At 32.4% G+C, this 18783-nt stretch overlaps 1 protein-coding gene across 1 annotated transcript; it reads right to left on the minus strand.

Moving 5' to 3' along the window:
* Nucleotides 1-12696: 12696 nt before the first annotated feature.
* LOC139425780 (uncharacterized) lies at nt 12697-17991 on the minus strand. The gene is made up of 2 exons (XM_087162359.1): nt 17830-17991; nt 12697-17460 (listed from the first exon to the last, which is right to left on the minus strand). The coding sequence occupies exons 1-2, from the start codon at nt 17989-17991 to the stop codon at nt 12697-12699; spliced, it is 4926 nt and encodes a 1641-aa protein (XP_087018485.1).
* Between the last annotated feature and the right edge of the window lie 792 nt (nt 17992-18783).

An 18783-nucleotide genomic window follows, 5' to 3' on the forward strand; every position in this document is an offset into this window, starting at 1 on the left:
ATGAGGCGATCCGGGTTCAAATCCCAGACATGACTGGTCGATACGAATTCCGCACCCAGCTCGCACCGACCGCAATGCTGGCGTAAAATATCCTCACTGGTAAACGGATCATGGGCTAGAGTCCCCTTGACGTCAAACTCACCGAGGGAGGTTTTCGTGGTTTTCCTCTCCATGTAACGCAAATGCGGGTGAGTTCCATAAAAAAAAATATCCACGAAGACGAACTTCTAACAATAGGGCACATGGGCAATGAAGGCAGTAAAAGAGGCTATCATAGACACCAATCTTACGTCAACATATCTGGGATCGTATATTAAAATAATGAAAAAGAATTAATTTTAAATTATTGGCAGCACTTCCGGACTTCATCCAAGTATGGAAGAATGAATTTCTTCCAAAGGTTTCTTTCAGGAATAATAAATGGCCTATAATGTTCATAACTGAGATCCTTTATCGTAATATGTAAACCAAATATGTTAACATACTATGTAACATCATATGCAATAATACATATGTTAATTAACATATTTCAGGAAAAAAATTGAGCCATTAAGTTCCATTATGTGAAAATCCAATTATTATTTTAAAAGATATTCTGGGATTTTATTATTTAATTTTCCGCACTCTACGTTATGTAACTATGCAATAGAGGGTTGTTGGTTTTAACTAGGCGTAAGGATAAAAAAGCAAAGTTGTTCATTTTTATGGATTATTCAGACATTGCAATACCAGGAAACCACTATCTTTTTTATGTAACTAAATTATTACTTTCATTCGAAATTAGAGCATTTTATCGCAAAATATATTATGTTTAAAATTCAGGAAAGTTATTTTGCATGCATGCCTAGCTTTGTAAAAAGAAGGTCGTGTTACCCATATTTAAGGAGTCATCAATCATTTCTGCTGAATAATTAAGGAAATAATATATACAACAATAGAAAAGCTTGTTGATGCAGTTTAATAGGGTTTAATGTTTCCGCGAACTGCATTTTATTTAGAAAAGTATGATATTAGTATCATTAATCTCAATTTATAAAATTTAAAGTAGTTTTATTAAGCTATTCTTAAGTTATATATTTCCGTGTTAGTTTTAAGTTCTTAAGGGTTCACAGTATCCTTGCAACATTTTTTTTTAAAAAATAGGTATAATCATTCGTTTTGTGGATGCTTTACAAGCTCATTTAACTTATAATCAATAATTTATCGTAAAAAATAGTTAAACTGATTAATTTTTTTAAAATGTAAAAAAAATTAAAAAGATTCAAAATTTTTAAATCCTTAGGGCTTTTTTATTTTACATATTTACATATTTCTTAGTGCTTACAGTATTTATTTCAACAATTTTGTGCATTCATTTGTTGATCTATCTGTTAGAAAATATTTTATAGATTATTTTGTAGTAGTAGTAGAAAAAAAAGGTTAAAAATTCCTGTTAGGTTATATAACATGCAGTAAAAATTGTAATACCGCATAAAATATTTATTTCATGCACAGTTTAAATAAGTGTATTTATACTTAAGATAAAAAAGTTTAATTCAAAGCTTTATCTTAAATAGAAAAAAAATTCTAAGGTATTTAATTAAGATTAAAGAACAAGATTATCATCTGTGAGAAAAAGCACTTTAAAGTTTGTCTGCTGATCAAGTTTCTGTTTTAGGGCAATCTAAAATCATTCATAACTTTTTTCTAAAATGTAGATAGAGAGATGATTTTTCAGTGCATTTGTTATAGTTCGAAGTTTTATTATAAGCAATAAAAAAATATCGATATTTCGGTCATTTTTTGGGTACTGCGACCCCTTAATTTAGTTGATGCGCGTGTATATGAATGAGTGTATGGGTGTGTGTGCATAATGTGCGGGTGTGAATGATGTAAATGACCTCAAGAATGAGTTCATTCACACATTTTAATTAAGCTATATTAGAAATATTTTTTTTTACTAATTTAAAATTATAAATAATTAAATGTTTCGTTATTTTCATACAATCAAGGTTTTATGTTTAAGATTAGATTCCTCATGAAATTTTATTAATTTAATTACTTATTAAAATAGATTAAATTTTCTTTTCTTGACAATAAAAGTTGCTTCCACTTTTTAAAGGCAACACCTTATTCCTTGTTTTTTTGCCGAAAAATAATTAATTAAAAACTAAAAATAATGTTTACATCGTTTTAAACTACACGTTTGAAACAAAACTATAACTATTGATCTACCCACACATTGTAAATAATATCCAATAATGCTATAAAAGAACTAAAGATGTTTTTATGAAACTACTAATATCAACGGCACTTAATTAAACTAGTTTAAATAGAATTAGTCTGACAACACTATTCGAACGCAAACAAAAAAAAAATGCAATAATAAATAACGTTTCAAATATGTGGAAAATTAAATCTTGCTATTACTTAAAACACCCACGCAGAACAAATTGCTTGAATATAAAGAATATTTAAACAAACTCGTAGTTTAATTCTAAGCTTCCAATATGTGTTTGTTAAGTATCCAAAAATAGCAACTCATGAAGAAAGAGATACCAAAAAATACTTTCGAGTTATAATCATGTGAAAGGGTTTCATTAACGTTGACTGTTTCATAACAGCAAACGTTTATTAAGTTTTTATTTAACAAACAATCTTGTTTAAAAGGAATGTCTTGACATTTTTGATTTATTAGTTTGTAATTATTTCAAAATTGTATGTTAATATCTTTCGGTAGGATGCCAACATACGATGTTCATTTGTAACTTAATGACATCTTTGTTTTTGGTGACATACTTTCGAGGATATTTTACTAAACATTCTGGATTGAATTTTAATGGATATACTTCTGTTTAAACCAACCATGGGGAACCTCTGAATTGCGTTTTACCGCTGTTTGGCGATCTGCCAGATTATTTGAAGATGATTTTTCATCAAATATTTAAAAGATAATGAACATCATGCATTGCGTAAATAAAATTATATACTGTTGCTTGTCTAAATTATTCAATTGACTGTTTTTGTAAAGGAAAAAAAAACATAGAGTATCTAGTTCATTTCTCTTATCATTACTTTGGTAATCAGCTAAAAGTAACTTTTTTGTACTAGACTTAAAGCTAATTTTAAAATAAAAATCCTCAGAGATTTTAGAGTTGTTCAACTCCATATTTGGATAGGTAGTATACCACATTTTTTTTACAGTATAGAACACAAACGACAAAGCCTACTACCTAAACGTGTCTTAACTTTTAAGCAAACATATTAAAGGAATTTTAACATTTAATGAAAAAAAATATGAATTGAACAAATTTTTTGCTGCATTTATTCAGATATTTAATCTTTCATAATTTGGTAATGGGGATTTTAAATCTAAAACTATTCTTGCTCCTACTACTCTACACATGTTTTTAAATGACGTTAATAGTATTTTTTGACGAGCTAAAAAACGCTACATACATCACATTATCTCATATCTATTATCTATATATTATCTCATACATGTAACGATGAACTTCTAGGGAAGTAAGAGCACGTCATCAGGATTAAAATTGCATCTAAACCCCATGTCCGGAATTGTTGTTTTATGCGACTAGAGACGATTCCCAAGTATAACCTGTTCAGAATCATGCAAATTGAATTTGATGTAATTGGCAAATCGAAATTGAAGCAAATTGGATTTGATGTATTTGGTAAAAAGCAGAATGGTTTGCATTTAAAAGGAGGTTTATATTCTGGAATAAAATTTAACGTCTTGAAGATAAAAGAAGATATAGGGTTTGAAAACCGATTCAATCTGATAAAAGTGGACGGATATTCACAACCAAAATGGCGTCGTCTTTGATAAATGTTTTTCTTTTCTTTTTTGCATTGTGTGAGAAAATACATAATACAATAAAGGCTCGTTGCAAGTTGGTTCATTTTAATAGAAGATGCTTGAGCGTTAAACGCGTGTGACCACTGGGCAGTATTATTTCATATTTAAGTGGAAGAGGCGCCTCATTAAAGGATTTTTTGTTATTTGCTTCAGTACTCCACTCATTTTGCCGATGTGAAAGTAACTTATATTCTTTAGTATTTTAGATATCTGATAATATAAGAGGAATACAGGTTAAATTGTGTGCGTATTTGGCAGCTCTGTAAGTCATGAGAAATAAGAAAAGGTAAAATGAGAGAGAAAGGAGAGAGAAAAAGAGGACAGATCGCTCAGAGCACACCAACATTGGTGTTCTTGTATGTGTGAGTTTGGTGTAAGATTATTCAATTTTAAATGTTTAGATTTAAATTATACATTTTAATCCTTTCACTGAACGGTCGATTTTGAGTTTACCTGTCATTAATTAAACACAACACGATTACTTGACTCAACTTTTAAGGCTTGTGTCTAAGTACAAAATACATCAAATACGGAGGGGAGGGATTATGAGGACATAGTTTTTACTGTGTTGGTTTCAATAGGCCGGGTCTGACTTTTCGGAAAAGGCGGTTACTCTAGGAAAAAAATAATAGAATGACCCTAAATTAAAATGATAATCCTTTTTTAAACATACGTTATACAATTATGATAACTACAATCTAGTTGAAATTCGTTTATTTCATTCTAAGCACGTAATGTTTAAAATAAAAACATTTTTGAAAAGTTCTGCTTTGCATTACCTAATCTATTTATTAAGCTATTGAAGCTAATAATATTGAGCAAAGCTTATTATGAAACTTACAAGGAGTAACAGTTTTGACATGTTTTGTTATATCTTTCATATTAAATTTTTTTCTCCCTTTTTTACATAGACATACTTTTCTATATGTGGAGCCACATATATTTTGTAAAGCTAAACTGTTTTATTTATTTATAAAAATTATTTATCATTTAATATAATTTTTATGCTAGCATTAATTAAAAAAAAATCCTTGAAAATGCTTCCTTAAGATCTAAAATAACCCTAACCACTTTACTTTACAGATAGATACTTTGTTTGATCACCTACAATACTCTATTGAATCTCCTGTGTTGTTTACAAATATTTACTTTAAATCTCCCTTCTGTATTCTGACAACAAATCTAAGTCTCAGAGCTATAATTAATTAAGCGTAAACTTGGATGAAATATCCATACAAGGGCGTCGAATTAATGTAGACACGGTGTTAAATAAGCTGATAAATCATTCGTTTTAGAATGTTTTCGTAAATGAAATCTGAATTCACCATTCAAACCAGGGAGACTAAAACCAATCTAACCAAATCCATCGTGATAATATTACCAGTGGGCGTTTCATTTTATCAAAGGAAAACCACGAGTCATTTTACAAATGAATTTAATTTGATTAGAATTGTTTTAGATAAATCATTATTGTGCTAGCTCGCAAATATTTTATATTTTAAATTAAATATTTTTTTTTTAAATTTATATACGTAAATATATATATATATATATAATAATATTAGAATATATTTTATCTTGCATGGATTTTCTGAATGTTAAGTTAATTTCACTACAGTTATATAACTGTCATATTATCCTTATTATTTAATAGTATACATTTTACAACCAGCATTGAACAGCTGATCCATTTTTGTGCTTACGACTATCAATGTTCAAAACCGTCGAATTGTAATCTTAAAATTAGCCTAATAGACACGAGAGTTATAAGAGGGACCGGGATGGCCTGGTAGATAGAGCATGGGGCCTATGTCCAAGAGGTCGCGGGTTCGATCCCCGCCGGCCCTGTGCTGTAAATGGTGACTGCCTATCTTCTCTCAGCCTTAAATCTGTCGAGTCACCAAGTCCTTCATGTTCCCATTACAAATCATACCTTTGGGGGTATTGATTCAAGATTTTACTGGTCTTCTGGATTGGTTCAAAATTACATGGCTACAGAGCAGAACATTGGTAGTCATAAATCCAAAATTGGATCGTCTGCTCAATGACGGTTATAAAGTTAAAAAAAGAGAGATTTAGGTTAAAGCATGGGCGCAAAATTGCTTTCATGGAAAACGTTTTGATGAAACTATCTCGTATTTAATTTACACGGAGAGGAAAACCTGACATCAAAGAGTTTCTAATGTATTTTCCGTCAACCATTGAGGATATTTTACGTCAGCACCGTGGTAGATATTGTAGCCGAGAGCAGAATTTGTATCAATCTGTCATTGCTGGAGTTCAAACCTGAGTTACCTTATTGTGAAGATAGCACTCTATCAACAGCTCCAATAAGAAATATTGTGAAATATATACAGTAATAATGTCTAGACACTTGAAATCTAAATTTATTTTGGCAAATTTTTTTTTTCCATTTGCATAATTATTTTCTAAGCTAATCTCCAAATTGTTCTTCAATAGTTTAAGTTAGTTTGTCCCTTTGATCGTTATATCATTGTGAGCACTGTTTCAACATTCTCTGAAAACACTGTTCTCTCATCTGTAGATGTATTTGTAGCTATATCAATGCCGCATCCTAACATTTTTTGATGAATTCATATCAGAAAACCAGAAAATTCCCGGGCGAACTTACTGTTGTGAAGGAGATTTTGTTTCAACTAACAACCTGATTTTTGCATTACAGGCAGACAAAACCGCCTCTCATGTTTAGTCTGATGTTACATTTACAAGTGATTCGAACTCATGATCCACGTGCCTCTGCGGATCGTTTGCATTAGTCGAAATGAACAGTTATTGCAAGGATTCGATTACCTTAGAACAGTGGTCGGCAAAGTGCGGCTCCAGAGCCGCATGTGGCTCCTTGGCTCCTTAAGTGCGGCTCTGGCACAAATATCCACGGAAGGCGCATTAATATTTCCATTAAAAAAAAAACTTAGTAAGGAAAAAATTACATCTTATTTTGATAAATTAAAATTCTTCTATAAATCGAGAACATGTATAATTTTTTGTTTAAGTTAAAAGATAGATAGGTAATTAGAATTTTATATTGTTGTGAAAATACGTAACGAACATCGAGTTTAATTTTTTTAGTTTTCGTAAACGTTAACACAAACCATGTACAAGCTACCGGCTTAAATTGTTCGTATGTTTTCGGCGTACTCCGGTGTGATACAAAGGTACCACAAACATGCGCGCATACTTTTTCTAAAGTAGTGGGGGTACAAATTGGCCTAAAATTAAAAACAACATACAGACCTGACTTACTCAAACTTTCCAAGGAGATGCAAGCACATTGTTCGCATTAATAAATATTTATTAAGTATGAAATTTAGTTTTATTTAGTGTACTACTTATTTAATGTAATAAAAGTTTATTAAACAAGCAGATTTGGCTCCTAACTTTTTTAAAAATTGTTGTAATGTTCATATTTGGCTCTTTGGCTAATAAGTTTGCCGACCACTGCCTTAGAAGAAGGCAAGCATTTTATATTTTTTCCCCTTTTTTATGCAATTTACCTAACTCTTTGGTAATGGAAATATAATTTTATTGAAAAAAGTCGGACGTATGTAAAGTAACTTGTCATAAAATTGTAAAGCAACACACACATATATAGCTAAATGCGAGAGGCAAATAAATTAGATTTAAGATAGTTAAAAAGAGACTAAATTCATCAGCAATCCAGTCGGTAGTGTGGATTTATTATTTTCGGCTTGGATTCGATTCCCATTAGTATCTATCTGAACCTCACTTTCTTTAAGTGTGACCTAGTGGAATAATATATATATATATATATATATATATATATATATATATATATATATATATATATATATATATATATATATATATATATATATATATATATATATATATATATATATATATATATATATATATATATATATATATAATTTTTTTGACGACAGGCTTTCGTTCATCACCTAGGAAGATGCCGGAAGTGTTGCTCATTTATCGATACCCCAGTGGGCACCTATGAAACTAAGTCACGAAGGCGAGCAACATTACATACGCCACACTGCCACAGATACCCGTTCATAGGGCGTGCCACATTCACACATTACACAACAGAGAACAGCACACAGGGAGGAAAACATCCATGCCCTGCGCTGGATTCGAGCCCGCAGCCACTGGCTTCACAGTCAGGTACACTGATTGCTCGGCCAAATGGCCGCCCGTTGAGTAAATGTTAGTAAATTTACTTACATTTATTACATTTATTAAATTATTTGTTTCGGCAAGTGATTTTTGTACTTGCATTTTTGCAATCTACTGTAGCAGTTTGTTATGTAAAAATCAGTAAATTCAGTTAAACTTATATTATTTAAAAATAATTGTTTTTTTTTTATTTACTTTAAAGGAAAACATGAAAAAATTGTATAAATCGAATAGAGTATCTTTTTTAATCGAAGAAATCGCTATTGATATTTTGATTAAGATGTTTTTTACTCAATAATCCACCAAGATTGAAAAATTGTGTCTGCATTCTTGAAAAAATTTTCTTATCAAATACCTTTTATCAAGTAGTAAATAATTTTTTAGTTACTATTTTAATCACCATCCTATAATCTTAATTAAATCCTTTTATGGGGCTCTAACTATATGTGATAAAGAAATACCAATTTTTACGATGCATTTAAAGAATTTTTTTTTTATTTAAAATTTATTTATGGATATTTTTTCTAACTGATTGCTTTAAAACTTTAAGTACTATAAGATGGAAAAAAACACTTTTTGCATTAATAAAATACACAAAAAAATCATATAAACGCATGAAAAATAATAATCACTATTAAGAAAATAAATAGTTTTTTTTTTTGCCTATAATCTCCGTTTCTAAAATTACGAATTTGAAAAATAAAAATGAATAGATACTGATATATTTTTCATTTTCTAATCTGGTTAAAAATGTATAAGATCCTCTAAAAAAATAAAATGATAAATAAATTTTTACACTGCTGCTGGAAAAAAATTAAAGTAGGGCGATAATTTTGTAAATCCATTTTTTGGAGTTTTAAATCAAATCGTAGGAAAAAATAATGATTTTACGCGTGTTTTTCGTTCAATTTCATCTTGTTTAAGCTATTTATTATTTTTTATTCTTTCAAGGGAAAATGCTCTAATGAGTTTTTGATTACGTTTTTGAAAAATCCCTAATTTTCTATGTTTAGAAAGAAATCTTAAATCTTCAACCTTGAATTTCATTACGAGAAAAAGATTACCCCAGTCTATAAAATAATGCTTAAATCTTTTTCATTCTTGATCAAGTGTTAAAAGATTGCGAAAATTACAGATTTATAAAAAAAAAAAGTTTGAGCATAAATAAACTTCTTTTCTCCTTAATTACTTAAATTCACTGGTTCAAGAACACTTTAAAATAAAATAAAAAATAATGTTAAAAATATCTTGTCTGGAGTTATAAAAATAATTATAGACCAACGCATTAGCGGTATTTTCTGAAACTTCGACCCATTATTTATGTTTATGTATTTAAAACACTGAGAAAAAAATCCTGCGTGTATATCATAAAATTATGTTTCGGGCTCTTTGAAAACACAAAAAAGATCGGAAATTTTTACCGAAGCGCTTTGGTAATGACTTTGGTAAAATAAAAATATGGTTTTATTATGTATGCTGAAAATTGGAAATCTCGCAAGATTTGATAATTTTAGCATGATATTTTAGAGCATGGCATGAAATCCATTTATTCGGTTAAATTTACTTTTCAGTTTTGTATTTCCTTAAAAACAGAATTTCTGCTAAATCCTTACCATATGGACGGAAAAATTACCAGTTGTTAGTTTTTAGATAATTTTTGGTAGTTGGTAATGGTTTAAATACCATTTTAGGCAATTTATTTAAATGGTTTAAAGTCCCGCAGTGGACTGATCATTAAGACACGGTTCACAGCAGATCACCGAAGTCAAGCAGTGTGCGGGTGGGTGACCACGTGGATTAGTCTGCGTAGGGACCGAAGGTGTGCGGTATGGGTCCTCGTTAAACTGTTCTACCGTAAAGTGCTCGACTTCGCGTGCAGGACTACCTGCGTACAGTGGTCGGACTACCGAAGCGAGGGTACACTCCCCTCTGCTGAGGATCAATATTGTGATGGCATATTTTCGGATCATCCTCAGGGATGTTTCCCAGACCGTCGCCAATAGCCCATTGTGCAGCTCTAGTGCGACGTAAATGAACTACTACAACAACAAATGGTTTAAATACCGTATAGTTTTAGTCTTTTTAATCAAAATTCTGTTTTTTTTTTTAAACCAGAAACGTCATTAACCATACAATTTATAAAGTTTACCAGAGTTTTTTTGCAGGGTATTTTTCTCTATTCACCTTTTTTTTTTTTTAATGGCTCACAATATGGGTATTTTATATTAAATATATATTTTTTTTATCTTCAGATAACAACTATTCTTTGTTTCAGAAGTTTTTATATTATTGTAGATACGCATGTAATTACACAGACGTCTTATAGGTCCTTGTAAAGGTGAAAAATAGATTAGATCGGGCATATTTCAGATGTGCATCACAGAGGTACATTTAGGGCGCTTTTTCATTACACGACACGATACCGACAAAATCGGACGACAAATGTGTGAACGACAATGTCGTTGCCGGATCGTTCAAGCAATTGTTTTTTCACTTGTCCGATATCGTTCGTCCGAGAAGTAGAAATTCTTGTTCATTCAATGTTTTGAGTTTGAGTGAGCAGTTGATTGTTTTCTGTTGTGATTTTTTTCTGCAAAATTTAAATATGCCATATGATAATAGTCGTCTCAAACTTCTTACTTTCTTTTAGAAGAAAAAAGCTAGCAGTGCAGAAACGTTTTTGGGTGCACAAAATGGTACTTACGTATTAACGCTACCGCAGCTACAGATTTGGCTGTTTTTAAGTGCCGCCAATCTACACCTAAAATTTTTGAGACAAATCATGAAATAAAGCACTTCTTTTAAAATATAAAAATTCAAAATACTTTATTTATATAATCAAAGTAGTCATCGGATTTCGGTGGAAAATGGTTCTATATAGTGTTTAACATATATTCAAAACAGTCTCTTTTCTTTCATCAGATGCTGTCGCCATATCGTCGCTTTGAAACTAAACCGTAGTAACTCAAAAAAATCGAAAAATGAGATATTTAGGTCATTTTGTGTAAAAAAATCACCCTTTTAGAGAAGCAACGTGTTATCTTCATAGTTCCATAAAATTAATTTAGAAAGCAGATAAATCGTTATCGCATTGGCGCGATTCGCCATTTTAGTTTTAGGGAATACTGTAGCCGTGTGCCAGTTGCAACAAAACCTTGGAGGAGTTAACGTCGCTTTGAAACTAAACCGTGGTAACTCAAAAAAGCAAGTTTTTCAGGAGAGCGATTTTTTTCCTACACTGTTGTATGTCAAAATTTGAAATGAAATATGTAATATTCGAGTACCTTAACTTATTTCGAAATTACCACAAAATTAGAAATGCTACAAGAATCTGGCCTGGTTCAGCAGGGTTTTTTAAATTAAAATATTTTGTAATAGTCGCCATAGCTTTGAGTCAACTTGCAATGGAAGTTCCTGAAAAATTAGAAATCGCTATCCTGAGAAACTTGCTTTTTTTAGTTACCACGGTTTAGTTTCAAAGTAACGATATGAACTCTGATATATAAGATTCCAAATGATGTCTCACTGTCCCCCTATGTCTATTGTCCCTCCATTTAACACTGCCCCTTATTCTCTCAACTGTTTGTGTATTATGAACTTCTGTATCAGGATTAATAAAATGTATACAAATACCTACTTGCTAAGGTATTTGTATTTATGATAAACCTTAGCAAGTAGGAATTCTTCTATTCTCTTTGTTTGATAACCTTTCCAACAACTGTCAGAATAAATTGTGCTACCATCTATGCCCCACTTGCTGATCACACTGTCTTAAATTACATTTCCAAAACGTACGTTTACTAAATTAAAGTTTCATGTCATGGGAATCGGTACATTTTCGTTTTTTTTGGGGTAAAATATTTCGCTACTGAAAAAATAAAATTGCATCTTGTTCTGTTTTTGGCAAATCCCAAAGATGCATTTTCGTAGCACTAAAAAATGGCGTCAGAAATGAGCAAACAAGGCAACAAGGAATCCAAAAGATAACTGCGTGCGAAAACGGAGTTGCTGTGTGCGAACAACAGGATTGTTCTTTATTGGTGCATTAGCACAACTTCTGCAACAACGTAAGTACCCACAAAATAAATTAGGCAAGATATGTTGTAGAAGATTTTTATGTGCTTTTCCATAAGCTACAAAAAGTCCCAAATAAATTTTTTAATTACGTCTGAATAAGAGAAACCAAGAACAAGAGTGAAGTTAATGAGGAATAATTTTTATATGGCTTTTGTCGTTAATAAGTGAAAATAAATAATGCGGACGCCTTTTAAATAAAATCAATCAAATGAACTACAAGTTCTACAGATGAATGACAACAATTATAAAACTTTAATCTTTTAATAACAAATAATTTAGCATCAAAAACGGATTCTAAAAATTATAATTCTAAATTACAACAAAAAAAGAACAACAACAAAACTATCTCAAGTTGCCACGCAACCTAAAGTGAAATATTAAAACAAATAAATCTAAAGAAAATTAAAGGTGGCGCTTCGGTCAAATATACATACGCTAATGACTTAAAATCTTAAACATACTCCCACCTTGCAAAGTGATATTATAAATAGCACTTTGGAACAAACAGTTAGCATTTCTTTAAAATACAAACTAACTCATGTATATTGGTCATCTTTATATGAAACTAATAAAAAAATATTCAGTCATTATATAAATAACAAAATGTTCATAAATCTAAACGTTGTGGAATTTTTATGATTCTTCCCAAGAGAATTCACTTCCAAATTATCAGGCACATCAACGGACTTGGGAATATTATGAACTTCCAAGTTAATTTTCTTCGAAGACTTTTCCAGAACATCCATATCGTTCTTTGCTGATAGCTCTAAAGGATAAAGTCTTTGGAAAGGTCGGATCCTTTCTCCTTGAGAGGTTCTTAATCTGGCTACTCTAGGAATACTGTCCTTTCCAGGATAAAGCTCCAAGACAATTCCAAGAGGCCAATCTATGCGTCGAGCATTATCTTGTCCTATTAAAACAATATCACCGATGTTTATTACATCATTCCTTCTTATTCCCTTGTGCACTAGCTGAGCAAGATATTCATTTCTAAATCTTTGTTTGAGATCTTCACGTAATTTTTGCAAAAATTTTACACGTTTCAACATAGAGGTTCGATTCACAAGGTCTAGATCGGGAGTTTCGTTGCTGTTGCTACCTTCCCCGTATATAAACGTTGCCGGAGTTAAAGGTACTAATTCAGATGGATTATCGTGAATGTAGGTCAATGGTCTGCTATTTATAACCGATTCACAGTCACATAAAATTGTAGTTAGTTCTTCATAATCTACAACAGATTTACCTAACACACGACGCAGAAGAGTCTTAAGCATTCCAACTATCCGCTCCCACCATCCACCCCACCATGCTGCTGTGGGTGGAATAAATTTCCAAATTATTTTCTGAGCGGTTGAGTACACAGCAATCTTGTCCCAATCTAAATTCTTTAAATAATTGTTTGCTCCTACAAAATTCTTACCATTATCCGAGTAAATGACCGATATTCTACCTCTTCTTGCGATAAATCGTCTGAATGCTTGAATGAAAGCATCTGTAGTGAGAGACCGTACTAATTCAAAGTGAACTGCTCGGTACACAGCACAGGCAAACAAAACGCTCCAAGCTTTTTCATTCGATTTTAGAAACAGAGGACCGGCATAGTCCACACCAGACACTTGGAAAACTTTTGTCTGAGTAACTCTTTCTCTTGGAAGGGGCGCAAACGGAACTTCTACTGGTTTAGCTTGATGACGCTTACAAGTCACATACTTGGAAATAACTTTATTTACTAACTTTTTAGCTTTAAGAATCCAGTATCGCTCTCTGAGTCTTGAGAGTAAGATTGAACGACCTGCATGCATCGCTTTTATATGCTCTTCACGGATTAATTCTAACACAACACTGTTAGCAGGTAAAAGGATTGGACATCTGAAATTCTCATTCTCATCACTATGTACCAGTTTGGTCTTGACTCTCAGAATACCACTTTTATCTCGAAAAGCTTGCATTTTGGCGAGAAATTTATCATCTTGGAAATGCGTTGTTTGCATTGACTTAAAAATCACACTTTCTGCCTTTGTTAACTCCTCACAGATTAAATTTCCCTTTAACTTATCCTGATGTGAAACGTTGTGGACAAAACGTAAGATCCAAGCGACTACTCTTACATTTCTGCTATATGTTGAAAAGTAATTACACCATATTTCCGTTACTTCAATATTTACCATGGAAATAACTACTTGTTTTCTTTTTTCCAAATTTACTTCCTCTTCATTAACGGAAATTTCGTCAGCTGCTACAGGCCATTGCGTGTGGGAAAGATATAGCCAGCTGGGGCCCTCCCACCACTTCGAATTGCCAAGTTGTTGAGCAGAGCAACCTCTACTTGGTAAGTCTGCGGGATTCATAGATCCGGGCAAATGCCTCCATGCTTTTACTGGAGTCAATTTCCTGATTTCCTGAACTCGATTTTCCACAAATACACCCCATGTGTCTTCTCTTTTAAGCCAAGCTAATACAGTTGTTGAGTCTGTCCAGAAATGAACTTTATCCGTCGGAAACTGTTTTACTATTTCAATAGACAGACGAGCTGCAATTGTGGCACCAAGAAGTTCAAGTCGAGCAATCGTTGTTTCCTTTTTCCCGCTAGGTGCTATTCTTGCTTTACTCTGTATCAGGTGGACTTGAACATTGCTTTCATCTTCTATTCTCAGGAAAACTACTGTGGAATACTCAAATTTACTGGCATCACAAAAGAAATGTAATGAAATGCGTTCGTAACCTTTGTCACAATGTAACCACCTTGGGATTTCTATGTGCTTCAGATATTCAAGCTGACTTAGCCACTTTGTAAAATCTTCTCGTGTTTTTGTGTCAACTTCATCGTCCCAACCAATTTTAGCTTTCCACAAATTTTGTAACCATAATTTTGGTCGTAACGATACCGGGCTAGTTATCCCCATAGGATCAAAAACTCTGTGTGAGGCAGCTAAAATGCTTCTTTTGGTGATTTTTTCATGTTTTGTGTCTTTCATATCAGGAATATTAATTAACAGAGTATCACTTTGTCTATTCCACTTCATTCCCAGAATATTGGTCTCTCTAGAATTAGGCTCTGATGGGTTAGTAGACTCCCACCCTCGTAAATCAAATTGTCTTTCAGCCATAATATTAGTAGCAACTTCTATAAATTGTTTCAGCTCTGATTCAGTTTTCACTCTTGTGAGGCAATTATCTACATAAAAACTGCATATTAGTTCCTGTATAATCTCTTTAGGGTATTTTTCATTCCCTCCCATTGCTTTTTCTAGTTTATTATTTAAATGGTATTGAATAGTGGCTCCTAGCAAAAACGGACTACAGGAAATGCCAAACACAACTCTTCGATGACGAAAATGTTTCATCTGTCCATCTTCTCCATACCATAAGAATCGTAAGAAATTTCTATCATTTTCATAAAGACTTATTTGCAAAAAAGCCTTACGTATATCAGCTGTTACGCCAAATTGATATCTTCGAAATTTATTTATCATTGAGGGAATTACTTCTATCAAATTTAACCCTTTTTCTACACAATCATTTAAACTAGGAACTCCTTTTCTCTTAGAAGAAGCATTGAACACGGGCCTGATTTTAGTTGTGCTGCTCTCCTTTATCACAGGTCGATGAGGTAAGTAATGACAAGGTATCCCCATGTCTTCTTTTGGAACCTCTTCAATTATTTCCTCTTTCTCCCAGTCCTTGAACACTTCTCCATAGGCATCATACAATCTGTCGGTTTTCAACTTGCGTGTTGTCATTTGCAATCTCTTTAACGCCAAATCATAATTATCTGGCAAAGGCAAATGCCCATCAAGCCATGGCAGACTAACTATAAAACGGCCGTCTCCTTCAACTTTCACTGTATTTAAGAAATGTTCCATTGAGGCTTCTTGCAGTTCCTCTCTAGATTTTTGTTCTGAAGGATCTTTTATTCCTAAAGAATCTAATCTCCACAGCTCAGAAATATCCATTTCTTTTACTAAAAGGGAAGTAACCAACATTGCGTTGCTTGACGGTAAATCATTTTCAGGTGCTTTCCCTGTTAAAGTCCATCCCAATAGTGTCTCTATTGCTACTAATCCACTTGCCAAAACTCTTCGTTTTCCTGTCATAAGTTTTCCTATTACGTCAGCTCCAAGCAGAATTTGAACTGGTTGTGACTCATTTCCGACGTCTGACAACTTTATATTAATTTCTTCAAGCTCTTTTAACCAGGGTCCAAAGCTAACAGGTGTTATAGTATCACAAATAGATGCTTGATCTAAAGCTTCCATGTTACAAGTCAAGTTATTCTCTGGATTCCTTAATCTAATTCTATAACACGTGTGTTCAAATTTATCTGATTTATGACCACCAAACAGAGAGTGTATGAGAGTTTCTTTTCTCAAAGGAACATATTCCATCTTTTCAGCCAAATTTTTTAAAATATATGTTCTTTGTGATCCAGAATCTAAAACTGCTCTCACCACAATTTCTTTTCTATCAGATATCAGCTTTAGTTTCATAGTTTGAAGGAACACTTTCGGACCGTACGTGATGTTGGACATGTTTATTTCGGAACTTTCACTTTTCTGCCCAGATTTATCGGGTTCACGATTTTTTGCCGCTAAAGATTCACACATTAGTACCACATGTCTTTTACCGCATATGACGCATTTTATAAAAGCTTTGCACTTACGAATTGGATGTCCTTGCATTAAACAGGCAAAACAACATTGACTTTCTCTTACTATGTTCTCTCTTTCAGCTAAAGTCATATTTCGAGCGGAAAAGCAATCTGAACTTTTATGTTTCCCTGAACAAAACACACACACTTTCTTCAAATCTTTTACATCTGTAGTCAATAGATTTGCCGCTGTTGGAAATCTTTTTGTTGGCAAATCTCTTGCTTTCTTTTTAAAGGGCTGGCGTTTTTCATCAGATCCCAAGCCAAAACCTGACATGGCCAAATTAATTCTTTCTTCACCTTCCGTTTCTGCCTTCAGAAAAGCCATGATGTTCGTTAATCGCTCTTTGGCGTCAACTGAAGCAACGCGGGAAGAACTTCGGTTCCAGGCTTTTAGAAACTCTTCTTGGAAACAAGATTCTACCATAGGGAATAGTATTGAAGCGCATTTCTCGGTCGTAACACCTAACGTTTCTAAAGCTCTAAGATATGACTCTAGTTTGTCATAAAGGGACGTCATAGATATCTTTTCATGCTTTTGAACGGAAACTATGAGCTTCAACAATTCCCTAACATAAACTTCGACCAAAAGGTCATCCTTGCCAAATCGGGCTTTGAGGCTATCTACTGCTTTGGTATAGTTTGCAGCTGTTGGAGGAAAGCTTTCTACAACTTCTCTAGCTCTAGATCCAACAGTTGTAGCCTGAATCAGGTATTGAAATTTGTTTTCAGGGGCAATATCTGTATCGTTATTAATTTGTTCAAATTGTCCCCAAAATGGTAGCCAATCTTTTAAATCTCCACTAAATTGCCTAAGTTCTAATTTTGGCAAATTAAATTGCTTTCTGGCACTGGCACTAATAATATTTGGCGGAGACTCACCGGTTCTTTGCGATGTAGCTTGAATTCTCGCCAACTCCAGTTCATGTTTTCTTATACTTTCTCTCTCTTCATATTCTCTTTGTTTCTCTGTTTCTTTATATTTTCTTTGTCTCTCTTTTTCTTCATATTCTCTTCGTCTCTCTTTTTCTTCATATTCCTCCTTTTGTCGTCGATCATTGACAGTAGCTACCAATACACTTGTTACAAAATCTGGATCAGCAAAATATTCTTTACTTTTCAAAATGATCGTTTTCAGATCCGCTACAGTAGCTTTTTGAGGTAATACTTCGCCAATTTCTTGGGCAACAATAATAAGATCTTCCTTTTTAAATCCTTTTGATGCTAAAAACATTTTTCAAATCAGAAGTAGCGTATCAACCGTCCTGTCGCGGACGCCACAAAATGTCGTTAATAAGTGAAAATAAATAATGCGGACGCCTTTTAAATAAAATCAATCAAATGAACTACAAGTTCTACAGATGAATGACAACAATTATAAAACTTTAATCTTTTAATAACAAATAATTTAGCATCAAAAACGGATTCTAAAAATTATAATTCTAAATTACAACAAAAAAAGAACAACAACAAAACTATCTCAAGTTGCCACGCAACCTAAAGTGAAATATTAAAACAAATAAATCTAAAGAAAATTAAAGGTGGCGCTTCGGTCAAATATACATACGCTAATGACTTAAAATCTTAAACAGCTTTTGAGTTGGCGTCTGCTCGCTAATTTATGTCTGTAATCACTTAACATCACTTAAATTCTTTAAATGTTTTAAAGTATTAACGTTTTTTTAAATCGAATTAAAATATTAGTTTCATTTAGAGTAATCTTTTTAGATGATTTTTTAAATGAGTTTTATCAAATATATCTTATGAAGCCGCTCTATCATGTTTCAAAAAAATGTTTCAGTTGAATCAGGGAACAGACTTTTTATTGTTCAATTAAGCAGAAACCAGTAGTTAGATCGAGTTCTGTCTGAAATACATAAGGGTCCTTATTTGCCTTCTTATCAAACCATTACTATTATAAAAAATATTATCTTTTCATTAAAGCATATAATGAATTTATAAAAATTTTCAATAAAACTTTTATGCTTGTTCAAGTCTTTCAACCTCATTATAATGTAAAAAATGC

This window comes from Parasteatoda tepidariorum, chromosome 4 (assembly GCF_982258835.1).
Source record: "Parasteatoda tepidariorum strain Cologne lab strain chromosome 4, Ptep-v5.0, whole genome shotgun sequence".
In the NCBI taxonomy this organism is placed as follows: domain Eukaryota; kingdom Metazoa; phylum Arthropoda; class Arachnida; order Araneae; family Theridiidae; genus Parasteatoda; species Parasteatoda tepidariorum.

Excerpts from the sequence above, each read along its gene's own strand:
- LOC139425780 (XM_087162359.1), bottom strand. The coding sequence starts at position 17,991 with ATGTTTTTAGCATCAAAAGGATTTAAAAAGGAAGATCTTATTATTGTT. Across the intron at positions 17,461-17,829 it reads ATTTTGTAACAAGTGTATTG|GCTACAACTGTTGGATCTAG; the intron begins GTAGCTACTGTC and ends TACCTGATTCAG.